Source organism: Monopterus albus, unplaced genomic scaffold, assembly GCF_001952655.1.
Source record: "Monopterus albus unplaced genomic scaffold, M_albus_1.0 scaffold199.1, whole genome shotgun sequence".
In the NCBI taxonomy this organism is placed as follows: Eukaryota; Metazoa; Chordata; class Actinopteri; order Synbranchiformes; family Synbranchidae; genus Monopterus; species Monopterus albus.
In genome coordinates this window covers 720,001-746,987 of record NW_018128079.1, presented here as the reverse complement: position 1 = coordinate 746,987, position 26,987 = coordinate 720,001, and the positions used below count along the sequence as shown (strand labels likewise).

The following is a 26,987-nucleotide window of genomic DNA, read 5'->3' as shown; positions in this document are numbered from 1 at the left end:
TGATTTACATGTGGAGGACCAGCATCTGGTCCCCATGAGGAAGGCAATTCTCCACAGTATGAGTGTGTAAACAGGGTTTGATCCCCAGTGTGTGAGTAATACCATGCACATGTACACGCATGCACACACACACACACACACACACACACACACACACACACACACACACAGCGCTTTCTAGATTTTTACATTTGACCTTGGTTCCTAAATCCCTGTCATCCTAATGTAGACCCTTACTTAAGAGGGTTGATGACCTTCGGGCCACAGGGAGATGCTGACTTCAGAGGTCAATCATTATTCTCCGTGGCTTATTAGTCACAGAGTGCTGATGAGGTTAACACTGCCTTCCTCTAAAATCTCTCCATGCAGGTTTCAGGTCTTCAGTCTTTCAAAAGCAGCAGATGAGATAGTCTACACCTTTTCTGGTGATGCCATCTTACTGTAGTTTAGAGTATGAGTAGCACTTTTTTTAAATTTTCACACACAGCAGGTGCAGTGACTGCAAATTTCCCAAAAGTTATTTAGTTGAGCAGTAAAACACTTCCTGTGTTTCATGTTTGGCACAGTACTGCATGATGTCAACACTTCCTGACAGTGATAATAAAATGCACCGACATAAAAGAATACTGCTAGCTCACCGTATTTTAGTTTACCCTTTATTTATGTGTTAGTTGGTTTTCTGTGCTTACAACAATCACATGCATCGTTAGATTTTTTTCTGTCCTCTTTTGCCCCTTTGCTGATAAACTAACCTGATGTCAAATGATACATGTTATTTTTAGAGACTGTTCATAAATATAAATTGGAAACGTATCCCATGTGGTTTATAATGAAATATGACTCCAGCATCACCTGCTTGCACAAACATGGCACTCCAATGAACATGTCAGCTTCCTTGCTAACTTGCACTATCTTGCCTTTCTTTCACTTTCCTCTCATTCTTTTGCAGTGGTCACCCTTCAGTAGAGTATATGCAGAAATAGTTGTTCCTGAATGTAGACTTTTAAAAAGTTTGAAAAGGCCAACGTTTTTAGTTATAGGATTAATTTGTTGTTTCATTTCAGCATTTCAGGCTGTATATTTCTCTCTTGATTACTAAGATAAATAATGCTATGTCTGACAAGCAGATGCAGATTACCTAACCTAAGATGATGCTGAAAAGTATCCCTCTCTTGAGGAAATACTTACTGTAGGCTATGTACAATATTGTTTAGAAGCTTAAGTATGCTGTTGTGCAAAATGAACATTTAATTGTGTATTTTAGTCATTTAACTGTCTTTGGCTCTGTGTATATCTCTGGGTAAGAGGGGCTCCACTAACTTTATAGGCCAGATGTTGACTATGATGAAACTGGTTTTAATAGTGACAGGACGCTGCCAGGGAATCTTCCCAGTCTCCTTGATAAAATACTTTGCCGCACCTGTCTTCTCACTGTGCAGCTATGGGCTGATGTTTCAGTAGTTTAAACAGCTACGTTGGCCAGCCTCGGGTCTGAGTCCTGCTCGTAGCGGTAATGGTAGACCTCCATCTGGTCTCTGCACGCCTCTCTGATGTTGTTGAGCCACCGTTTGATGCCTCTCCGGTTAAGATACAGCACCATTAAAAACACCACCCCGATCAGAGCCAACACTATACCGAGGAGCACATATGAAACCGCCTCAAGGTTCTCCTTCGTACAATCCTCTACTTGGAGGTTCTCCACGGGATCTCCCCTCTTGGCCTCCGGCTCACTGCACAGGAGACGCCCCGCATCCGGGCACTGGGATGAGTTTTTCAACCAGTAGTAAAATGTACCCAGTTCACAGTTGCACCGAAACGGGTTTAAAGACAAGTAAAGGCGTAATCGCCTTTGCTTGTATAAATTGGTTACGTTTCCCATACCGATTGTCTCTATTGAGTTATTTGTCAGTACTAACGTGTGGAGATTATAGATATCTAATCTCGTCAGGGGTATAGATTTCAGTCTGTTTCCTGCCAACTCTAGTCTGTGGAGGTTGCGCAAACTTTGTGTGCTGAGCGCATTTGCGAGCTGCGCTGTAGCCTGAGGAAAAATGGAGCAATTTAGGTAAAGAGAGCGCAGCTCTGGTAATCCGTGGAAAGCCCGGTCTGAGATAGACTCCAGTTGATTGTGACTCAAATCCAACTGATGCAATCGGGGGAGCCCCAGGAAGGCGTAAGCTTCAATAGTCTGTATCCCGTTATAGGACAGCGAGAGTATCATCATTTCCAACTCCGTGCCGTTGGTCATGAACGCACCGCGCTGTAAAGTTGAGATGTTTCTCCCGCTGAGTATCATGGTGGACGTCCACTCCGGTATGTTTCCCGGTACTCCAGTGTCGTCCCCATCACGACAGGACACCTTGCCAGACTCTCTGGCACAGATGCAGGAAGACGGGCAAGCATCATCCGTCCTGACAGGAAAGAACAACAAACACACCACTGCTGCGTAATACAAACACCGCCGATTCCGTTTAGAAAATAGATACTTTGAATTGTTGGCACTGTTAAATATCCACATCTTCTCCCTAATTTTACTCTCAAAGCAGTTATGTGCCGATGTGTCTTGCAAGGAAGGCGGCCGATTACAGTCCTCTCAGGCATGTAAAGTCGAATCTGTCTGAGATCGATTACTTTCAACCATCACAGTAGAAAAAAACGGTCTATCCACTGTCATCTGGTTGCTTCGTGTCTCTGTCTGGAGAAAAGAGGAGTTTTCTTTGGAGTATTTACGCATCGCAACGGTGAACAACAGCCGAGTGTGCGTGGAAAGCTGCGTTCCCTTTGTGGTATGTTTGACGCCTGTCACCGAGAGAGAGAGAGAAAGAGAGAGAGGAGAGGGAGAGAGAGAGAGACCGGGGGGTGGAGTTGGGCGGGCAGAGAGGGGTATGGGGGGTAGACAGAGACACCCTGCAATGCAAATACTTTCAAGTACTCTACTCGCATTAGAATATCCGGGCGTCATTCTGCTACTGGAAGAATCTCAATATCGGATATTAATGAGGAGAAGTAACGACGCCTTTCTCGATACTCAGAACTGTTCTCTGTTGTCTTAAATGTAATTGTAAAACCCATTTTGCTGTTTTCTGACAAACTTTGCCATTTACTGTATCATGACTAGATTGTTTCAGGATCATTTATCTCCAAGTGAGTTGGTTGTCTCCTTTGCACATCATGTTCCCATTATTGCGCCCTTGGTTTATGGTGTCAGCTGCTGTAAATACGTCAAGGGAGTGGAGTAAAAGTACAAATGGTACCACCACAGTGTAAAAATACTCTGTATTAGTAATAGTCCTGCATTCAAAATGTTACTTATCCTTAGTTGTATTTTTTTAAGGATTAGCATCAAAAGATACTTTAAGTAATATAATCATATTATTGGATTGTAATGTCCAGTGCATTATTGTGAACATCACATTTAATGTGGCAGCTGTAGAGCAATTTTAACTATCTTATATGCTTATAATTTGAAGTACTGCTGGGTCTTATGATTATACTGTCATTTGTTTGATTGATTGATTTGATTTTTCCCGGTAAAGTAAGTTGATAAAGTAACTAAAATTATAAAATAAATCTAGTGGAGTAAAAAGTACAATATTTGCATCAAAAATGTAGTGAAATTGAAGTATGAAGTAGCAGAAATTGGAAATACTCAAAGTATGCATACCTCAACTGTAGTTAAGGACAGTACTTGAGTAAATATACTTACTTACCATTTGTCATTGTAGATGCAATAAATAAGCTAGAGGCATAAAGAATGTATCAGTTTAATAAATTTATATTAGTGGTCAGCATGAAGGATTCAGAACCATGGACAGCTCCACAAAGCGCTACTGTTTTTTTACAGGAAGGAAACTTGATTTGTTCTGTATCCAACAGAAAGCAAGGACAGTAGTAGTGTACAAATGGAGAAATGAACACAGGAGAGGAAGAAAACAGGAAGACTATTTAGTTTTTAAGGGGTAATAAACACAACATAAGTCAAGGAAAAAACAAGATTTAAAGGAACGGGGATGGGAAAAGGGTTCTGCACCATGGATAGCTCCAAATGGCATCACACTTGTTGTTATTTGTGAGAGCAGAGAGAAGAAGAAAAATGATAAAAGGAAAGGGGAAATATTTGTGGGAACATAGAAAGTTTGTTTAAAATTCAGTACCACGGATAATACAAAAAAGTGAACACAAAAGGCTGAAAGAAAAAATGCTAAATACCGCTGTATACAGTATATATTATTCACTGTCACTTGTAATCATGCATTGTCAAATCTTTAATAATTAATGTATACAAAAATAACTGTCACACACTGACCTGACCACAATGATCTATCAAACCCAGCAGTAATGCGGTCGATGTACCGATCCGTCGTGGTGAAGAAGGAGCTGAGCTGTAAGGCGAAGCTCTCGATTTACTGGTCAATCTACGTTCCAACTCTGACCTATGGTCATGAACGAAAGGGCAAGATCCTGGATACAGGCGGCCGAAATGAGCTTTCTCCGCAGGGTGGCCTGGCGCACCCTTAGAGATAGGGTGAGGAGCTCAGTCACCCAGGAGGAGCTCAGAGTAGAACCGCTCCTCCTCCACATCGAGAGGAGCCAGCTGAGGTGGCTCGGGCATCTGTTTTGGATACCTCCTGGACGCCTTCCTAGGGAGGTGTTCCGGGCATGTCCCACCGGGAGGAGGCCCCGGGGAAGACCCAGGACACGCTGGAGGGACTATGTCTCTTAGCTGGCCTGGGAATGCCTTGGCATCCCCCTGGAGGAGCTGGAGGAAGTGTCTGGAGAGAGGGAAGTCTGGGTGTCTTTGCTTAGACTGCTGCCCCTGCGACCCGGTTCTGGATAAGCGGAGGAAATTGGATGGATGAATGGATGGTTAGATATATTTTAGTGAACAGCAGCAAACTAACTGTAAGCTGGTTGCAATAAGTAAAGCTGGCATGTGGGTGTGTGTTTACTGATTGCATGTGAGCACACACCTAGACAAAAGGACCATAATTTGTATGTGTGTGTGTGTGTGTGTTCTGTCCTGATAAAGCAAAGGGTGTGTTGTAGTGCCTTGTAGTTTCACTTTTCTACAGGCCTTTGAGGAAGTTATCCAGAACTGTACAGGAAAGGAAACTGTATAATGTATAGTAGTCATACATTTTTGAGTAAGAAATATAAAAAAATAATCTTATGGTTGAATGAATACTTTGGTTTGTGTTTATTGATTTTTTTTTTCATTGATTAGGACCTGCGATATGTTATATGCAGCCTATATTCCAGTGTCACTGGGCCAGATGTACGTACATTCACAGGTATAGTACATACAGTAGCTCAATGTATGTGGATGCCCCAAGCATTACAACAATGTATAAAAACAGCATTAATCTGCTGCTCAGACAACCTCCACCTGCAAGAGTTGTACAAGATTTTAGAGCTGGTTTGCAGAGAGTATTACCCATTAAGCCACAGCACTAGTGAGCTTTGGAGCTGGTGTTGGGCAGTAACCTTGCTAGGTCTCACTCAGTTCCAAAGGTGTTGGATAGGGCTGAGGTTAGGGATCTAGTATGTGTGCCAATGAAGCACTTCTGCACCAAACTGGGAAAACTATTTCTTTATGGGCCTGGGTTTGTACATTTTCATGTGGAAATATGAAAGGACCTTTGCCTAACTGTTGTCATAATGTTGTTGTCTAATATAATAATGTATGCTGTAACTCAGAAAGTTCACATAACTGGAACTATAGAGGCCCAAATCATGAAAAATAGCCCCACACCAAAAGCACACAAAACTGCATGGACAAGAATGTCCACATACTTTTGGCACTATACTATAGTATAAGTGTATTTGCCAAATGACAAACTATTCCTTTAACTGTCAATAGGAACCACAATAGATTTAGGCCTAGTGTGTTTGCTTATTATCTAACAGGAGTTATAGCACAGGGGAGCTGATTACAGTTTGCTGTCATGCTCAAGCGTGCCTAATCTAGAATGGATAGATAGAAATGGCCATTGTGGGGATGTAAATGATCTATATTTACAGAGGGAGAGGGAGAGAACAAGACACTGAGACAGAAAGTCAACAAGGCAGAAAGAGCTAGAGAATGGTTTAAAATGGCCTTACTGCTGGTGCTGCTGATAAGCACAAAGGGCATATTAACGTCAGGTTGTTTTGCCTATTAAGGCATATGGGATGACATTTCTTCCTCCAAACAAACAAGAACATCAGCTCAGTCATTGCTTTTCCTCTTAAGACCCTTTGCTTGCAGCATGGGTGTTAGTGTTATCTGCCGGTGCAGAGAGTTGATTTAGTGATGGCTGCTATTCACAGGCTGTTGCTGGGATATTGTTATGGTGCCCTCCTCATGGCCTTCAACTTGACACTGAACCTCGTAATTGATTTACTCAAGACTGCCCATCCCTATCTCCTGACTACAGTGTGTGTGGAAACTTGTGGGTGAATGACCATTAACCATTAATCTTGGCAGTAGAGTTTTCTTTCTGACCTCAGGTGTGTTGTTATTTCTGACAGCTCTGGTGCACATGCTACATTAGCAGTGGCTCACTGTTTTTGTGTGTATGTGCTGTGCAGTATATAAACATGACTACATTTTGTGTGCGCTGTGTGTAGAATTATACAGTATGTCCAATGGAAACTACTCCCGCATCAGACTATACACATTTTGGTTTTTCCTTTCTTTGCTGTGTCACTCATCATTCATTAATCTTGTTTCAACAGCCAACCTGGTCTTCACTTCTTTCTCATTCCAGCTGACCCATACTGTAACTTTCATAAGGTGGATTTACTCATAATTTATCATAATCCAGTATGGCCCAAGTAAGGACACATATGCATTATAAACACTGCAGAAACTCACACAACATAAATCAATACAATGTCTCAGTACATCAGAGACATTACCTGAACCTTCATCATCTCTCTGACCCAGTATCACACCAACAGAATATTGTGTGCAGATGCACCATAAGAAACTACTGCAGTTTAGAAAATCACTGGCTGGTCTCTTTAACTTCTATGTCAAACTCCTTTTTCCTTCGCAGTACTCATCTTGAATGGATTCTGCCCTTCTTACCTTTGACAGATTATACTAATTAAATTTTTGCATGAAAGGAACTTAAATCTGAAGAATAAATTTAAATGAAAGTGACAAATGCTTTCATTTTCTGTAGAGACTTGGGGACTCAGAGCTATGAAAGTGACCCAAGCAGTTTTGTACGTTGCTGTATAGACTCATTACTTGCTAGAAGCACACATACTCTTCTTCTATTGCTGTCCCCTAAAATGGGCACTAGAGAACATACTGTGGTACACCAGAGTCCTCATGAGTAACAGTAATTACAGTTTTTAATCTTTCTTCTTCTGCTGTGTGTATGATTGAGTGCCCATCACTTAAAAAAAGCAACTGGAGTGAAAATTTGAAGGACTTTGTAGCAACTGTAAATAATGTGGCTCCACCCACACATGTTGGTTGTCATTGCTCATGGAGACTTGACACTCACATTCATTTCCTGGGGACTTAACATAATCTTAACCTAGCCCTAACATTACATTAATATGTAATAGATAGCTATAGCAAGCATTGTTTTACCCATCGCAAGTGTTAACAGATGTAAGAAAGATGTTAGATGAGGGCATGCCAAAATTCATCTAGTTTCCACTACAAACCAACATAAGCCTATTTGAAGAGGAGTTTGTGTTCTGCTCATGGGCAGGTAGAGATCAGGGTTCATCTGTCTCCCCTCCAGATAAACTGCAAAAAACCAGTGATACATCACCCACCTCAGTCATTCTATCTTGTTCTCCCACCCATCCTAAATGCAGTCTGCGACTCTATTGTCTCTCAGTCTGTCCATCTGCAGAACCACTCCTTAAACAGTAATCCACTACCGGATTAATAACAGATGAGGAGTGAGAGCATAGAGGTGATGGAGAAACAAGGATGTTCAGTGGAGTCCAGTCAGGACCTTGTGGACATGAAGGGTGTAAATGTATCTTGAGCCAGTGTCACCTGTCACAGGACCATTAGTTAGTCATTTAGACTTGTAATGGAGTGAGCTACAGCCAGACATAGAGAACCGACCAAACAAAGCCAAGTCGCTCAGTCAGAGAAGTTTGTTGCTGATCAGTTTTTGTAACTAGAGTCGCTAAATAGAGTGATCAAAACAACCACTGAGACCATGGCATTACATAAATTCATGCAGATGCATAAAAGAGTGAAAAATATTCTCTGTTGTATTTTGGGATTTTCAGGGACACGTGAAGGATCATATTTAGAATCATTTATATAATAATGATTTTATCTGAATAGCATTTTATCAGTGTTAAATGAAATACAAGACAGAAATGTCTGCAGTAATTTACAGTCTCTTAGAGAACAGACATAAAATCAGTCTGTATGGGATCTCTAAAAACAAATGTAAAGCACTAGAAATCAAACAAAGTTGGCACATGACAACAAGATAAAAGAGATTATTAAAAACAAACTACATCTACTGCTACCATGACAATGCTTTATACTGTATAGGACATGTAATTTCCTAACTTTTTGATGGTCACTTATTTCTTTATCTGTTATAATGTACTAAAACCTAATGTATTGAAATAGTCTAATGATAGATATAATATAATATTCCATTAACTATTGTACTTGCCATCAAATATCTTGCATATAATGAAAAGTTAATATTTCATTTCAAGTTTGCAGATGATGGATGTTTCCAAACTTTATAGTTGCATCAAAGCTTAAATTAATAATGTTTCACATTTCACTCTGGACTGGGGGCACGGTATGTACTTTTCATGTTATCTATCACATTCTCTTGGTGGTAATCCATAGTCCAAAACCTTTCAGTCTGAAAGTAATATTATTTGGAAATCAATAGTTTAAGGAAGTGGTGAAGATCATATTCACACACTTTCCTGTTATTTTTCTCTTCTGTCTTTGAGAAAATGTCACCCCAGCAAGGTTTTAAATAGATATTTATGACTTTCTTTATATTCTTTATATTTTAACCCCTAAAAATCCTTATGGTTTTACACAGCTAGTACTGACTGCTCAAGTTGCTTTACATACTCTTCCTAGTCTATAAAGAACATTAGGTTTCTAACACTCATGTAACAACCAAATGATATGGACACTGGGCTTGTAAAGTCTTTCTTTAGATTGAATTACAAATCGTTGACATCTGATGTTCAGGTGACCGCTGTTTGTCCTTCTGGCTGTCATTGGCTGGTGATACTGAGGCCCCTCATGACACTTAAGACACTCTTGCTGAAGGGTGAAGTGTATCAGTGACACCTTGGCAAGTGAACCAGAGTACAGTCAAGACCCTGGCCTGTTAGAAGTGGTTAATCAGTCTCACTGTTAGATGCTCCTGTCTCATACCAGTATACAAAAAAAATCTCCTTCTGGAAGAAGATTTACTTCCATTTGTTTATTAAAAAATTGTGTTATAAATACAGCATTGCATATTTTCTTTATTTCTTTGTTACAAAATGTTCTCAGTCAGCCATTTGAGCTCAATAATGTATATTCCAATTACCGTTGTAGTTTTGGTCATAAAGTTGCACAATGCTGGTCCTCAACTTGCAAATACATTCCCATAATGTTTCAGTGAAAGTATCTTTTTTGAGGTGATATAATACTGTGATAAGTGTTCAACAGGTATTTGATGTCTAGTGTAAAACTGGGGTAAGGATTAACATAGCTACTTTAAAAAAAATAGTAAATTCAAACAACAAATAATGGACTGGAGCACATTTTTTTCAGAACAAAGTCATATAATATGTATATTTACAGTACATAGTGATTAGTCAGCCAGGATGTCTCTCTGTAAACCTCAGCGCTGTCTTCAAGTGACAAAGTTAGAGATACTATTTATGTTTGGCAGGCAGGACAGAAGCACTACCTACCATCCATCAGGAATTAGACTTCACTTCTAGCCAAAGTCAGGGAGAACTTTCCATGGCAAACTGCTGCTGTTCTGCTCTGCACCCAGGGCAGTGGGATGTTGCGGAGATGGATGACCAGAGGCTAGTGAGCTCGCTTCTCACTTATTCAATAATTAATGCATTTGTAGCTTCTGATAGATGTGTGATGTGCTCCAAGACTGTGTGTGATGAAGGAGGGTAGTTAGGAAAAGTTTCTAAAGTACTGTGGTTAAGTATGTGATTATTTCCATTCTTTTCTTACTTTATACTTTGAGTCCACTATATTCCATAAACTGATACAAATTTATATAGCCGTTCTTTTTTTTCCTGCCTCAATAATCATCTAACAGCATCATAGATTTATCTTGTGACCCTTTGGAGGGCCACCTACCCCAGGTTAGGAACCACTTAATTACTAAGCTGTATATAAAACCACCTTGAACAGACAGCAGTTTAACATATGAATTCATCAGTATGAGCACTATTATATAAAATGCTAGTCACAGGATGCATTTTTCTTATTTTACTAGTGATAATACTTACATGCTTTTACTTAAATCTGGATTTTGAAAGACAGATTTTTAGTTTTAGTAGTATTTTTACATCATTTTATTGTTGTTTAAGTAAAAGAGCTGCATACTTCTTCCACAACTGCTACCAGATAACGAGCTGACCAAGCTCAGTACATCTCAGGACTTGTAGAAATGATCAGAGACACATGCACTTGTTTAGGGTGAAAACTTAAGCATTTTTAGATGTGTGTTTGTTTGCTGGTGTTGGAATGTCAGTTTATGGAAACAAATGCATTAGAGAGGCCAGTTAATGTATCTACAGGAGGACCAACAACAATTATCCCTACTTGTGTCCTTGAGCACAACGCCCGATCTCCAGCCAATGCTGTTCCCTTCTTATGCAGAGACAATGTTAAAGAAAAATGTCCCTATGGAGAGCCGTAAAAGATCACATTACATTGCAGGAAGGGATAAGTGATGAATGAGAAGCATGAGCTGCATAGGGGAAAATGCCTATATCATCCATCCACATTGCACCACAGTGCTGAAAATACATGTGCCATTACAGGGTGAGAACAGAGTGGAATATTTGCAAAGGAACAGAATTGTGGATAAATGGACAAGGCAGATGAGGAGATTATCTTACATTTATTATGGTGGAGCAAATTAAACAGTGGAGGTCATTATTATTATCTTGAGAGAAGAAAGAGAGGGATCTATTATTAGCTTTTACCCCTGTGGTGGGTTGACAAGATAGATATACAGTTTTATGTGCGCCTGTTTAAGAACCCCAAGCCTGACTCTGCCAGATTGCTGCTTCACATCACATGTACACAAAGTAGAAAAATATATCTTTCTCCTCATATGATTATTGGATTATCAGATGCACATTTAATACATTTGTGAAAAGAAGAGTTAAAGGCCTTTTTTCTGCACTTAATATTTTGTACTCAGAGGGCAGAGGGGAATGCTGAAGCCACAGAATATAAACTAAGGAAGTAAATAAATTCCCCCCAGGGCGACTTTCTCCTCAGTAGCTTTTATTTGTTTTTTCAGGTTCAAAGTATGTCGTTATTGTTCCCCGGAGTAGCATGAATAATGTCAGCATTATTCGGCTTTCATATATGAGTACAGATTTGAAATTAAAACTAAGCAAAATTAAAAACTCATGCAGATATACTGTACATGCACATGTAAATAGGAGCTAAAATTTGTCTCAATCAATCCAGCTCATATAAAAAAGCTACAACTTTCAGTGTTCAGCATTTTAGCCTGCTAGCAAATGCTAATTAGCACAATAAACAAAGTGCTGGGTTAATGGGAATATCAGATTTGGAGGTATTTTGTTATTAACCTCTGTACAGGACAGATTGAAATTTTGACCTGATGATTTTGCTTTATCAGAATTAAGAATCACGAATGTCATTAAAATTACATAATGTTATTAATAACAGTGATTTTAAAGACAGACAATTACAAAGATAATCAAAAAGTATTTACACACACAAAACTATTATAAATTAGGCTACTGAAAAATCAACAAATACAGTAAAAGAAAAAAAGATTTTTTTTTTTATAGTTTTATAGTTTATTTTTTCCGGATGGGGACATGAATGTGCATACAGAGATTAAAGGTATTAAAAACTTTGATCAAAATCAGTGAATCACCAAAGCTGATACAGTAGGATTCATTATTTAATTTCTGCACAAGTTTTAAGATTATTTTACCCCTGACCAAAGTGGTAGACCAATAATATCTAACTAATTAACATGACTGATGTCACAAAAAAAATCCCAGATGACCAGAGAACCAATCAAACCCTGACACTGTGTGCACCTGTGTTCCAGCAAGGTGAGCAGACTGTTTTAGGAGAGTGCTGGTGGGTCTGCTGGCCTAGCTGGCCCTCACCTTGTCCAGTGGTGTACATCTGTCATGCACACACACCCCTCTCTCCGCAGCTGAAATTACACCAGCCCTCAAAGACATGGCTCATGATTCTCAACCCACAAGCCCTTTTTGTCTTTCTAACCCTGATGCGGATGCTGAAATTGTAGCCTGCAAGTGCAAGCAAAAAAAGTTTCTATTTTTACTCCAAAAGAATTTGAGAATAACAATCTTCAGTGACTATGATTTACTCTCATTAATTTGCATAATAGTTGGTAATAACCATGCCTGTGTGAGAAAGTGATGGGGATTTGATTTTTGCATGAGTACTAGGCACATTACCATCATCTGCATCATGTATTAGATGTCTGGTGTGAAGGGAGGAACTGAAAGATAGACTATAGGAGACTGACTGAAGGAACAAACCTGCTTTAAGGCTGATGGAGAGCATGAGAGCTTCAGGGGGTCAGGACTCATGTAACTATCCAGGTGGGAGGAAAATGGAAAGATGGGATATTTTGTCCAATAATCACCTTTATTTGGCCAAGTATGTCACACACAAGGAATTTGTTTCTGGTACAGAACCAAGGCGGCCAACTCAACTGATGGCAACTTGAAGGTTCAGTGTCTTGCCCAAGGACACTTTGGCACGTGGACTGTAGGCACCGAGATTCGAACCTTCAACTCTCCGGTTGGGAGATGACTGCTCTACCCACTGAATCACAGTCACCCCACTAAAGGTCAACATGATACTCTCTAAAACAGTCTGCATGAAAAAAGTGATGCCATGAATGATGGCTGAATGGTGAAAGGGAGGTCCTTGGTATGATTCATTTGTAAGTACCAAAATACAAAGATATTGTGATAACAAACCAAACAACAGTAACAGCAACTCAAAACTATTGAAGCAGCAGGAGATCTGGGCATTTACCAGGCATGGAGGTTTTAATTTTTATGGTTTGTGGACTTGCTTCCTGTTTTGTGCTTTTATTTTGGTTAGCTTCCTGTCTTGTGTCCCCTCACCGGCCCAGCTTTACCCCAGTTCACAATCACCATTCATTGTTTCCACATGCTGCTCGTTATCTTCTGTTCACCTGCCTATATATACTCCTTCCTTCCCCTTAGTTTCTTGCTGGTTTGTTTTGTCCCTATCCCTCATTGCCCCTGCTGTCTGTTCTCTCAGCTCACTACTCCTGCTTCTCTGCCTTGTAAGTTCAGTACCTGTCTCTCGTTTGTTCCTGATTTGTTTAATCTGTTTCATTTTTGTCTGAGTTTTTCCAATCAGCAGTACTTTGGTTTATCTCACTGGTTTGGTTTTCATTTTTGTACCCAGCTCCCTGACCTAGTTTTGTACTTCTTGTTTTACTATGTCAGGTGGAGCCTTGTATTTTGCTCCCGTATCAGAATCAGAATCAGCTTTATTGGCCAGGTGTGTTGGACACACGAGGAATTTGACTCTGGTACAGCAGCTCTCAATATGTATTTACATATCCTTATGTAGGGCAAGTAAACAATACAAGTCTGAGAGAACAAAGTAAAGAAGGAATGTGCAATAGGAAATAAAATAAAGTACTTATAAATGGAGACCTGTATGTGTATCTGTTTCTTGCTTTTGGTTACATTAAAATCCTATCGAGCTTTGGCTTGTGTCTGCATATTTGGGTCCTTCCTGTGCCTGAGACTTGACACCAAGAAGAAAAGGTCAGCTGACAGCTATGTGAGGTTGTACATAAGCAAGAAACTGCTTTGAGCCAGCTGCTAATAGGAGCATGCTAACATGCTCACAAAGACAAGTTTTAAAATCTCACCAAAATGAAAAGTGGAAGTACAAAATTGCTGGAATACTTTAAGTTTTGATTTAGGATGCTGGAGCAATTCAGTTTCTTTGCCTCCCAGGCTCTAATATTTCTGCAGATAGTTTCACGTTGCTGTTGTAATGAAATAATGGTATGAAATAATGACTAAGGATTTACATAATAACATTTACACAAGTGCTGTACTAGTGTACAGTTCTGAGGTACTTGTACTAAACTTAAGTATTTCCAGTTTATGCAACTTTGTACTTCTACTCCACTACAATTCAGAGGGAAACTCACCTTTTACTCCACCACATTTGATAATTTTAGCTGTGTTTTGGAATCAGATTAGTCAACAACTAATTATGCATTGTTATGAATTATGCTACCCAGCAGTATATAAAGTAGTAAAACTTTGACCGGCTGCATTAATGTATATATTAATGCAGCAATAATTATAATCCAATTATATAATACATTTTTTGAAATGAGTCTTTTCTGCAAAAGTATTTTTACTTGTACTGTAAGTACAAATTGTATTTTGACAAGTTATGAATGGATGACTTTTGCCATCCCTGGTAGGCTAGTGGTTAAGGGGCAGCGCTCTCGCCGCTGCGACCCGGGTTCGAATCAGGGTTGCGTCAGGAAGAGCATCCGGCGTAAAACACATGCCAAATGTCAACATGCGCGTTGTCAGTGTGACGATTCACTGTGGCAACCCCTAAAACGGGAAAAGCTGGAAGTGACTTTCTTTCATGAATGGATGACTTTTAATAGCAGTGTCTTTCTTCACTGTAGTATTTTAGATCAAGGAAAAGATCCGAGTACATGTTCCACCACTGACTGATAGTATTGCCAAATGTTTAAAACATGTACCAGGTGAAGCCTTCACAGTCAGTGTGTTGGTCTTCTCTTTCACTTGACCATTTGAGCCACTCCTTCAGACTGAAGGTCAGTTTATTGTTATGGTTACGGCTGTGTATAATTCATGTAGGGACGGTTCTAATGTTGATGACCAACAGCTTACAGGAGACATGCTGAGTCAGGCAAACCCAGCTGTTTGTAACACTGCCGGTCCGTGTCACAGATACTGTCGCATGACTTCTTATAGAATACACGTGATGGCTTTTTGTTTGCCATCTGGCCAGTTTTGACTGCATTATGTATAGCAAGACATCTGATAAGCCACTGGAAATGGCCTCAAATGGCACCAGACAGTCAAATAAGAAACCTGTGATCTGATATGGGAGCAGCGAGGAGAGGTCTAGAGAGCTTCTCATGCTAGCTGTGCTGCTTTTTCTTCCTTGTCCCTCCCTGCTTTTTTTTTTTTTTAACTCAGGTGGCTCCTTTTGAACATAAGCTCACATTCTCTCCCTCAGCTCCTTACTGGTAGATGAACACACCTGGCTTAGCTTACACATCCATAGATACACAAGGCATGTAAACACAAAGACAACAAAGGAAACCAAGCTAATCAATGTTATTCCTCTGGTAAAAAGATCACTGAGAATGTATGTTATATTGGATTTTTAACATTTAAATACTGTAGCTTTCACTAAATTTACTATGATGTTATCACTAGCTCTACATTTGGGAGTGTTAAGCTGAATTAATGAATCTCCTATTGTGTACAGCTTCACTTTACAATGTCTATGTAGGCAATATTATTTGTGGCTCTGCATTTGTAGTTTAAGTTGCATCAATGACTACTTTAGCTTTATAGCACAGCACCTTGAACTATATTTGGTATAGTTTTGGCAAAGAACATGTATTGAACATGGAATGGTTTAACCATCAGTCTACTGGATCGAAAAAATGTACATAAAGTTACAAATATACAGTATTTATAATACAAAATAAGAATTTTTGAAGGTATACATTTCTGTTTGCAGCACTGATTCTCAGTTTTGCCTTTGACATTATACTGCATGTTTTTTTTTAGAAGGTGGTTTCAGATTTTGGCTAATTGCAATGATTTGGTAATTAGTTGGTAAATAAAATAAACTTATTATAATACATTATTGTAAATATGTTTTAGCCTTATTGTGATCTGAATATTTTGGGGTTTGAACTGTTGAACAAAACAAGACATTACTGATGTTACCTTGGCTCTACTGTGATGAGCATTTTTCTGTGTTTTCTGATGTTGTTATAGGCCAAATAATTAACTGAGAAAATAATCAGCAGATTAATAGTTGATGAAAATAACTGTCTTTGAATGATATCAACACAAAAATTTATGACAGAGCAAAGTTACACTAGAATCTGTGATATTCGACTCAAAGCTAAGATGAGTTTCGATGACTTTACTGTTTTGGGCCTGGACCTGCAGCAACCTCGTGACCAAAATGATCAGCAGGGACCTGCCCTGTGGAGCCTTTGGGATTCAGCTGACATCACCTGCTGCAACTGAGCTTTTTTTGTCTTGACCTTGAATTTCTGTATGGCTGTTCCAGATCTGAATAACTGGCTGCCCTTCAGATACTGGTTATGTAAAACTGACAGAAGCCTCAAGAGTTCTGACTGTGATTGAGTTTAACCATCTTTGCTCAACATGAGCTTTACCTGTTCTCTGAAACCAACAGCACAGCTAGGCAACTTTGACCCTTTATTTTTTGTGTGATTAACAGGCACGCTAGCATTTATCCCTAACATACCACTTGCGTAGATTGTAATGGGAAAAAACACAATACCTTGACATGATGCTTTATAGGACTGGTTCATATAGACATTTAAACTGAAGGTATAGAGGCACTGGAGGACAAGGGGTGTGTTCTGTACAGTATGTGCAAGTGTCACAGCTCCATCTTGCTTTCTGACTATTCCAGCATGAAATTGAAACTTGTCAGTGAATAACTGCTGCCCCCTAAAGGTCAAAAGGCTACAGTGCCTACACATTATTGTATGTGTATGTAGTAGCTGAGGGTATTTGTAGAATTTATAGACTGATTAACTTGCTACAGTGTAAATCATTCCTATCATCATTGCATGAAACATGCACACATTTACCTCAGTTTTGCATAAAGAAATACATGTAACCTAAAGTACCTGGTGTCACTGCACGACCACTGAAGCATGAAATTGAAATTATTGGTGGATACGTTGTGACAGAATGAGGTCAGAGGGTCATAATGAACTGCATGTATACCTGAGGTCGCATTTCACCTCAAACACTATGCTTACACTATAATGCTTAACAGTATAAAACTACCTGTGTATATGGCACGTCCAGAGTAATAGAAAATCTTAAAGCACACAATCACATATTTTGACACTTTTATTCATTTTTGCTGAGTGCAAAACTGTAATCATATTGTGATTTTTTTAAGGCAGTTCTCCATGGCTTGCAGCTCCTGTAATTCATGGCAGCAAGGACCGCGGTGGAGGCAGAGGAGTCGTCTGACCTTGGGGATGACAGAGAGGGCCGGGCCTCTGGCACCACTGGGAGAAGGTGAGCAGAGTTGTTATTTTTACTACCATCCATCAATCCATCCATTATCTATACTGCTTATTCCTGAATAGGGTTGTGGGGGGGCTGGAGCCAGTCCCAGCTGACATTGGGCGAGAGGCAGGGTCCACCCTGGACAGGTTGCCAGTCTATCACAGGGCTGATACATAGACAAACAACCACCACACACCCACGCTCACTCCTACGGGCAATTTAGAGCCACCAGTCAACCTAAGCTGCAAGTCTTTGGACTATGGGAGGAAGCTGGAGCACCTGGAGACAACCCACGCAGGCACAGAGAGAACATGCAAACTCCACACAGAAAGGCCCCCGGTCGGTCGAAGGTGCTCGCCACCACTTTCTACTAACTAACAATGTCAGTCAAAATGATGAAGCAGTCAAAGTTATCAGATTGTAAATTTATAGACTCGTGTGTAGCTTTTCATCTTATTAAACTAAGTGTCTCATGTTTAGACAGTTACTTGTGACTACACATTAAAAATCAGACAGTGGGAAACAGAGTGTCCCCCACAAAATTCCTCGCTGTCTGCACAACTCACTCACCCATTGAAATGTAGCTGAGCTAATTTGAAGAGCTGTTGACCCAGTTCAATACTGTCTTCTCCATACTGGGAACCAATAGCTATGACACTTCGCTCCAGGTGTGAGGCTGCATTATTCCAGTCACCTACAGGAACAGCAGAGAGGAAACAAAGCAGCAAGAAGACAAAAAAAAATCATACTGTGCTATAATCTGATATTGTATTCTTGTTTTAGCTACTATATCTGAAATGTATTTAAGCATTTTAGCTGACTATCCCAACACCATGTGGCCAGTTGTGGTATGAAAGGTTCATCTGTTCCTTCTTAATGGTCTTCTCTGCTGTTTGATAGACAGTATTTTGTTGAGTATTTCTGCTCACCAGCACTTTACACATACAGTATGCTAAGCCTTAAAAACCCCCAGAGTGCACTGTGGTTTTTAGAACCACAGTGCACTCTAGAAGCATGTGTTAACTTAACCAATCAATAAGGAGATGCATTAAAGGTAAAGTGCATCAGAACCAGTCAGCTAAAACTTCCATTAACATGCCTTTTATTTTTTAAGAAAGCTTAATATGATCAAGGAATCGAACATTTTCTTAGTTTAAATGGTTTAAATCCCATTGTATATTTGTTGAAAGAATATCGGTGTCATTTTTGGTCATATTATGGACTTTTTATTCTTCTATATGTTAAATATTTTATTTATATTAATGTTTTACACATTGCTCTTGTCCATAAAAAGAGATGCGTAACTGAAAAACAGCTTTTATTGCACCTGAATAGAGACTTACTCTTAAATCTATGCAGATTGATAGACATCCCAATGTTCAATAGAGATGCATGTTTACCATTAATGAGCTTGTCAAACCTTTGGTTGGGACCATCATGGGCACTCAGGACAGCACAGGAAACAATGTGTATTAACCACACATGTACAGTACATACTAAATCTCCTCTCACCCCTTGTAGCATATGCTCTGGCTATGGCATCAGCCAACTCCCCTTGTAGAGGGTGTGTCTCTGCCAGGATCAATCCAGACTGACTGTAAACCCTTTTCAGCAGTCTCAGAGCCTTATCTGAGGGAAGGCAGAGCAGAGGAATAACATGAAGATCTAACAAAGACCTTCTGAACAAATGACTATGATGCATTACTCAATCTGCAAACTGTGTCAGCATTTGAAGTATGGTACATTTTCTTACCTGGCCCCTCTGTCTCCATGAGATCCACAGCTTTCTCCAGTTTGACCCTGACCTCCTGCAGCCTGTGGCTCACTTCAGATGAAGACATACGATGACCACAGGATGACTGTGAACATAAAAATCCTGTTCCTCTGTCCTCAGTGCTTTTCTGAAAGTCAGGAAAGAATGCCTCAAATTATTACAGTGGAAGCGTCAACAGTAGTAAGGTACATCTCAAAAGAGGAATTATCCATGTATATTTATAACACTAATTCACACATACTTTGAGAGATCCTTTGCACTTGCCACATAGAAGGCCAGAGTCGTGTCGGCTATCTCCAGCAACCGGCTGCTGCAGTTGGCCCTCTGTACCCTCAGCCTCCTCCTGGGCCAGTGTGCAGGCTTCACACTGACATAAGAAATAATACTGTTCCTGCAGGAGACGCTGGCGTTCTTGAGAGGCCATCCTACTGCTGTGAGGACCTGAAGAGACAAGAGGTTGGTTATAGCAGCATAATCTATAGATAAATCAAGATGAACAAAATGACAAGATGGAGAGAGAAACAGATTTCAATAGAGGCTGCTGCAATGCTTCATATTCCCTTGATAATATTACAAATATTTTAGGGATAATTATTTGTTCTTTGACAAATTTTTTTAACAAAAAGAATCACTGAACATACCTAAAAACATTCTTTGTTCATTTCCTGGGTGATATCTAGTCTCGTGCAAGAGTATAAATAAGTTATGTTTTAACAACATAACAAAACAGTTGTATGGTTGACACTGTACCTGCAAGGTTCTCTTTTGCCTTGCACTACTGTCTCTCGAAATCTTAATCTTCTTTTGCATCCACTGTTCTGAAAAGTAAAGTGATCGTAGTTCAAATATTCATAATCCTGTTCTTACCATAGCAGTGCACGATCTCTTGTCCAACAGTGATATTTTTGGATGCTCTGACAGTTATAGTGACTCTGCGGGCTGTGCTTCTGCGCTCAGCTCGACTCTCAGTGACGTCTGGAGCCCAGTATGAGCCAGAAAGATGGGTACCAGTTCCAGTGTTAAACACCAGGCTGGTGTTGGGATAGCAGGAGTGATTCAGAAGACTGAGTGTTGGAAATATCGCCGTAGCAATGCAGATTTCCCTGCTGGACTGCACTGGTGAGTTTGCTGCTCCTGTGAGATGAGAAGAAAAAAAAAAACAGAAGGTAAAGGTCAGTACATGACTAATGGACATTTACAGAAGAAGATGCAGTTATTAAAACTGCCCCAATTCATCTATAGTAGATTGTACAGGCATGGACACAATTACAGGAGAGCTGAATCGATTAATCCATTAGTTGATTATCAGGGAATTTAATCAAAATCTTAGATAGTTTTAAAGCCAATTTTAAACAAAAATGTCCTGAAGTCACTGGATCTACAATGTTAAGGTTTCTAGTTTTCTGGTTTTAGGCCAAATGATGGGTTATTACAGAAAAGAATTGACAAAGTAACCAAAAATGAACATTATTTTTGTTGTTCTTGTGTAAACAAGAAGAACAAAAACTGGATTTTCACTCATTTTAAAAAGACATAGTCATGTAACTATGACCACATTACAGAGCTAAAAAATTGCCTTATCTTCTGAAAATATGTTTGGTTTTTGTTGTGCTGCCTGTGGAAGCATCTCTAGGTGTCACCCTTCTCTTTTTCTACCTGATTCACTAAAAATCTGCATTGAGTCACTGCTCAAGATTAAAAGGCAAACTGCTTTCATGTTTCTGGCATATTTCTTCTTGTGACAAAGCTATATTTGAAACACAGAAATAACATTTGTGAAATCTGTAAAAGAGTCACCTGTGTCTTGCAGTGTGAGGATTGCCTGGGCGTTGCACCTCAGCTGTAGGAAGTGCCTCAGAACTGCACTTCCCAGCAGCCACAGCTCCGAGCCCCAGCTTCCCTCCTCCTCTGTTGATTGGCTGTTTACTCCTGTGAGTCTACTGAGGGCCCAAGATGCAGGTGGAGGTCCTATTTTCCTGAGCTTTAGGTAGAGTGTTGCTATGGTAACAGCACACAGGAAACGCAGACCAGGACTGTGGTGATTCAGGTGGTGCAGCAAGTGAAACACACTAGAGTAAGAGTCACCGTAGTATGAAGTAGAAGGATCAGATTGGTTTATTTGACATGAAGAGGAATCACTGGACTCTCTGTTAAAATGGCCTGGCTTTGACTTCCTGTGCTGGTTACTGATTGGCTTCCTGGCCATTTGGATGTTTTTTAACCCTGCCTTTAGCGTTACCCTCAGAGCAAGGTGTGACATCACACCTAACACTATCAGATCTGCTCCCAGTGGACACTCCCAGTGGTGATGTTCCTCCCAGGCTTCCCGCTGACAGCCAGTTGAACAGTATCGGCTATAACTACATCCATCACATGGGACAGGATGCAGTGTTTCGGCCAGACACCTGTGACAGCGCCTGTGCTCTGTTCCAAACACTCCTCTCTCTGTGTCTAGCTCTGCTCCTTTCCCTTTCAGATCCTCCATTCCTGGAATGAGGACACAGCTGTATGGCCTGTCATTAAGGATCACCTCCCCAGCTGCCAATCTCTCTGCAGCCACCAGGTGTCGACCTTTCTCTGGGCTAAAGCCAACAGCAGCTTTAGGGCCGATTCCAAATGTGAAAGGTCCATCAGATGGTGCTTTTACTTTCTCTTGACCTTTATGGTTTTTTAAGGCAGGATTGTGATCTTCTTTTCCCTTCTGACTTGCAGAGAGATGGTTGCAGCACTGTATGCGACGCTCCTCTAGTTTGTGTAAAAGATGAGAGGGGTACCCACTCTTCAGGAATAATGGAGTGTGAGCCACTACAAAATCCAAGACTGTAAGCAACACATAAAGATGACTGACATTTTCTAACTTAAAAAGTCAACATTTTAGCTATAAATGTTGAAATCTAGAACTGAGTGCTATGTTGGGTCTTCCTTATAACAGTGTAGCCTGATTATGTAAAGTGCCCCGAGATGATTGTTGTTGTGAATTGGTGCTATACAAATGAAGTGAACCGAAATGAAATGAAACCTAAGCCAGAAGATACTGACCTGAGAAGACTGAGAAAGGAACATTAAAGTAATTTCAGTGGGACACTAAACAGTGCTGCGATGACCACCTAGAGCTACTACAACAGCAATTATAGATAAGCTGGAACAACTTGAAACTCATGCAAAAATAACTAGACATTTCAAACTTGATGAGTCAACCTAGTAAAGTCAATGTAAAGTAAACACCCTGACACATGATTATAAATGTACTTATTTGTGTGCACTTGCAATTAGCTATTTGCATATTTAGTATAAACAGTATGCTAAGCATGTGAGGATAATGTTTACATGTAATAAAAAAAAGATAATTTTCCTGCAGTCAAGAGTAGTTCAGACTGACCACACAATGATGACACAAACTGTGAAACCTCTACAAGCCCATTTTCCGACAGCAAATAAGGAAGCCGAACTGGTTTAATAACGCAAGTACAACAATGCCTCATTTCATTGTGGAAGATGGCACCATCTCACCTGGTAGTGCTGCAGATGGTAGAGCGCTGCAGACCTATTGGCGTAGCACAGAGACAGCTGCTCCGAACTTTGGGGAGCAAAACATACACCCTGTTTTGACAGGAGACAGAGAAGCTGGATGTGGATGCGTACTGATTATGACTGGGAGGCTTGTCGTGTTCAAGGCATATTGTTGTATAATCCCAAATGCAATTTTAGACTGCTGCTCTCAAAATAACTGTTTCAGCCCTTTTCTGTCAAATACATCAACTAGACAATTTAATAGAACAAAATAACACTTTCGTGACACCATAAATAATAAATCTAAAGCTAGGTGGTATTTTGATGAACTTTTAGGTCTATTCAATCTTTATACGGGATTGTTTCTGATTTGTGGCTAACACTCCTATTAAACCAGATAAGACTATTTTCACTTTACCTGGGAATAGTGTAAAGCGGCTGCAGTGTAGTCTTTGGTCTTGAAGCTGGAGTTACCCCTCTCCCTGCATTTGACTGCTTGCTCTGTGTCCTTCTGTACTAAGTATCCTGCAGAGACTGACTGCAGAACGTCCAGATCATCTTGACTGGGAAACGGATATAGACACCATTAAACAATACAGTGAAGAAACACTTTGTCATAACAGCCACACCAGGGGCCTGTTAACTGTCCCCTAGGATCATTATCAGCGAAGCCTGGTTTTACTGCCAAATAACATGGACAACATTGGACAAGTGACTAATAGATAAGTGCTTCAGTCAGCTAGTGCACTGTCCCCTCATTGTTGATCAAAACAGTAGCCTATGTTTTATTAGTTTAATGGCCCCAAGACCTTTAGTTGGATAATAAACTGTGGCCTTACACTAAACAGATGATTCGAATCCACTAGTACCAAACTACAGTCGTTGTATCGGGCTACTCACGTTGTCAGAGTTAGGGCACATTTAAAAACATCATCAATGTCGAGCAGGGATGTAAAACGCTCCTTTAACTCGAGGTCGAGTCCGGCCCATTTCTGTGTAACGTGATCTTGCCACTGGACGCACGGAAGATCCATCCTGAGGTACCACGAAACCTCGTGTGCACCGGACAGAAGTTCTGGATTTATTTCGGGTCCGCTTCGCTCCTCTTTGCAGCACAGTACAGATGTTAAGTTGGCGCTAGTCACAAAGTGAGTTTTCGACATGAACCTTCACAATAAAATCGGTACCGTCTAAACCTATGTGGACCCCAAATATGGATGAGGACAAAACGTTCTTTTTAAGGCTAACAAACCTAATAAAACCGATTGGATTATCTCTAAAAAGCTGTTTCATAGGAGAGCAACTATTATTGAAATTACTTAATGAATACCATAATTCTAAATAATGATTAATTATTTAACCATTTGCCTTATATGTGTGTAACATAGGTTACAGTTTACATTAAAAAGAAATGATAGCCATTTGAGTTTACAGTAATGTGAGTTCTCATTAAATTGCTTTGATAATGTGATGTAGCACAACAATCTAGTCCTTGTATACCTTTTACATAATGTATGTGGGGCCCCTTCCCGTTTGAGCTACATCCATTGTTGTGCTGGTGCAAATAAAATCATGCATCTGTAGTAGGTATTAGGATTAACTACTGTATTTTATGACATCATACCTTTTGTCTTTATTTTCTTTTTTCTTTTTTTAGTTCTTTATTATGCATGTGTCCTTAGTATCAGGAAAAGGCAGGAAGCCATCTGGCCCCAGTGTAAAAAACTACTATAAGCATATTTTATAATAAAAGACAACAGCTTAATAAGCTGAAATAGATTTTTATATGTGATTTAAATTGACTTCCAACCCTTCCAACAAGTATTAGCCCAGTCTGTTGTAACTGCAAGTTTTTGAGACCTAAAGGAACAATCCATAAATGGGCAAATCCAGTTATAAAACAGAGAGTGCAGGATTAGTACCTGCTGGCCCATTATACTAAAAAGAGCCAGAATATAATAATATTTTGAATATGAGAAATCTAACTATTTATTATGACACCATTTGTTGCTAATCACACAACATTTTAAAATGACAGATAAAAACAAACATTTAATTATAGACTTTTTAAGGGCCATTTCCATGGTGGGGCCCTGGGTGCTTAGTTTTACCATCACCTCAATAACTACACCCTGCTTGTACTAGTTATACCTTTAAATATACTGTTATCTTGTTATCTTACACGGCCTTATGTTGGTTTACTGTTTACTTGCCCCTTGCATGGAGATATGTACATACACCAGAGTCAAATTCCTCGTGTGTCCGACACACATGGCCAATAAAGCAGATTCTGATTCAGATTCTGAAAAAAAAGTTCTCCTTTAATTCCTTTACCTTGAAGGGACAAATGTGTCATATCCGGTGTTGTTCACGTTTTATTGACATAGCAGAGTCGTTCTAATCTCGTTCGCATCTTTTCTCTCGCGATATGTTTCATACCTTTAGCGTATTTTACGTATGTGAGAAGAGAAACAACTTTATCCTAGAGGCATGAGTGTAACACTCACAGAGGGGGCAATCGAAGTAAGTATAAATAGTAATTTAACCGAATGGTTGTTTCTCCTTTGAATGACTTTATGTCTTGAGGCTGATATTTATTAATGTAGCACTACTAGCTGCAGGATGCTAGCACTGAGTACTAATGATAGGCTATTTAAAGCCTCACAGTTCTATTTACGGTTGCATTAACAGATCAGCATGTTTAAATTTGTTTTACCCCCTCTGCTTATGTCGCGATAAAAAGACTGCATGTTTGATGTTTTTTCCCCCAGTTACATTATCGTCTTAGAACAACGCCATAGTTAAGTGGACAAAATAAAATCTTGCTTGGTCAAGCCTCCCCAGTGTTTTTGGGGGTCCAGAGAGCTGATAAGAGGGTCTAATGGTAATCTACAATAATATTAAATTGGAACTTGCATTGGCAGCATGGTAAAGGAGTGAGACAGGGTGGGTCCACATAGTATGTACCAATAAATCTGCGTGTTTCTACCTAGGCCCTGCACAATGGCTTGCAGGTGGACACTCCCGTGCTGCAGCTGTTGGTAAGTGAATTTAAGGAGTCCATTTTAACCAAGCAATCCAGCCATGTCAAATCTGCTGTCACAATATGTGTAAATTCATACTATGTGAACAGCATATTAGAATATCATAAATGAGAAACAGGTTATGGAAAGAAGAACAACACATCACATACTGTAACCTCTGTTAACATGTCATACCTCTCTCTCCCTCCCTGTTTTTTGTCTTTATCTGTGCTTTTACTATCAAATAATATAACATAAAAGTCTCAGAATTTATGTGGTGAAAGATAATTATATGAAAATTATGACCTGTAATATTTACTTAACTATGTTAATAAGTCCTCATGGAATTGTCATCTCTCCAGTATCCAGCGTGATGATCCAGAGACTTTAGATTGTTGTCGTTTTGCTTGTGAATCCCTTCTATATTTGTGTTTGGTAGAAGAAGTGCCAGATCACTAATACATCAGGCCCACCCAGGTTCCGACTCGCAATGAGTGATGGTCAGCACTCTTTGTCTTGTGAGTATCTTGCTGTAACCAGAAAATGTTCACACTGTGGTTTTGGCTTGCTAAGGCACTGAATGATCTCTAGTGTGTTGGCAGCAGACTGACAGACATGCCTGTGCTCCAACAAGGATAATATTATGAATTATAAATACAGTAGTTGAGCTTTGGAAGATTCTCAGAAGATAGTAATGTAGATGTACCTGAACATATTTGGATTTATGTGTGCAGCCTTCCTGCTGGCCACTCAGCTAAACCATCTACCAGAAAATAACCTCCTGGTACCAAACTGTGTGTGTATTTTGAAGAAGACCATCACCAGCACATTGGCAGATGGCAGGTATTGTTTTTTTTCTTAGTTTTTTTTCTTTCTGTTTGCTGAATGTAATCTCCTTTGCCCTCATATATCTTCCACTTGGGTTCCAGGCGTGTGGTAGTTGTGACAGACATGGAGATATTGCAGTCTGCTGAGGAAGCTGGAAGGAAGATTGGAAATCCTACTCCGTATAATGCAGAGAGTATGATGGCTCTTTTAAAATGTGCATGCATGATGTTAGAAAGACTAATTAAAAAAAAAAGCTCATTCCGACAACCTTATGTTCACAATTGAAT

The 26,987-nt window shown here is 39.8% G+C and overlaps 3 protein-coding genes across 6 annotated transcripts in view; 1 reads left to right on the top strand and 2 right to left on the bottom strand.

Moving 5' to 3' along the window:
* Positions 1–658: 658 nt before the first annotated feature.
* On the bottom strand, positions 659–2,795 carry tpbgl (trophoblast glycoprotein like). Its single transcript, XM_020618051.1, has one exon. The coding sequence runs from the start codon at positions 2,516–2,518 to the stop codon at positions 1,463–1,465; it is 1,056 nt and encodes a 351-aa protein (XP_020473707.1). The 5' UTR covers positions 2,519–2,795; the 3' UTR covers positions 659–1,462.
* Positions 2,796–17,391: 14,596 nt separating this feature from the next.
* On the bottom strand, positions 17,392–24,023 carry smyd4 (SET and MYND domain containing 4). Its single transcript, XM_020618042.1, has 10 exons — positions 23,750–24,023; positions 23,268–23,412; positions 22,850–22,939; positions 21,137–22,118; positions 20,207–20,473; positions 19,581–19,780; positions 19,319–19,466; positions 19,078–19,194; positions 18,136–18,259; positions 17,392–17,564 (listed from the first exon to the last, which is right to left on the bottom strand). Exons 1-10 carry the CDS (start codon positions 24,010–24,012, stop codon positions 17,432–17,434), a joined length of 2,469 nt encoding a protein of 822 aa, XP_020473698.1. The 5' UTR covers positions 24,013–24,023; the 3' UTR covers positions 17,392–17,431.
* A 1,222-nt stretch (positions 24,024–25,245) lies between these two features.
* Positions 25,246–26,987, top strand: part of LOC109970508 (replication protein A 70 kDa DNA-binding subunit-like) — a 35,521-nt gene continuing 33,779 nt past the window's right edge. For 3 of the 4 annotated variants that reach the window (XM_020618082.1, XM_020618083.1, XM_020618081.1), the window contains exons 1-5: positions 25,246–25,372; positions 25,843–25,890; positions 26,312–26,390; positions 26,607–26,715; positions 26,802–26,893. In XM_020618082.1, the coding sequence (XP_020473738.1) occupies positions 25,340–25,372; positions 25,843–25,890; positions 26,312–26,390; positions 26,607–26,715; positions 26,802–26,893 (361 nt within the window). In that variant the 5' untranslated portion in view covers positions 25,246–25,339. Of the gene's footprint in view, positions 25,373–25,626; positions 25,734–25,842; positions 25,891–26,311; positions 26,391–26,606; positions 26,716–26,801; positions 26,894–26,987 lie in introns of those variants that run through there. The other variant, XM_020618085.1, reaches the window with a different exon arrangement.

Bases quoted from the DNA above. Each gene is read 5' to 3' on its own strand.
- tpbgl (XM_020618051.1), bottom strand. From the start codon at position 2,518: ATGTGGATATTTAACAGTGCCAACAATTCAAAGTATCTATTTTCTAAA.
- smyd4 (XM_020618042.1), bottom strand. From the start codon at position 24,012: ATGTCGAAAACTCACTTTGTGACTAGCGCCAACTTAACATCTGTACTG. The intron at 22,940-23,267 runs GTAAAGTGAAAA...CTGTCAAAACAG, and splicing joins CCGCTTTACACTATTCCCAG to GGTGTATGTTTTGCTCCCCA. The intron at 22,119-22,849 runs GTGAGATGGTGC...TTATTCCTGAAG, and splicing joins ACCATCTGCAGCACTACCAG to AGTGGGTACCCCTCTCATCT.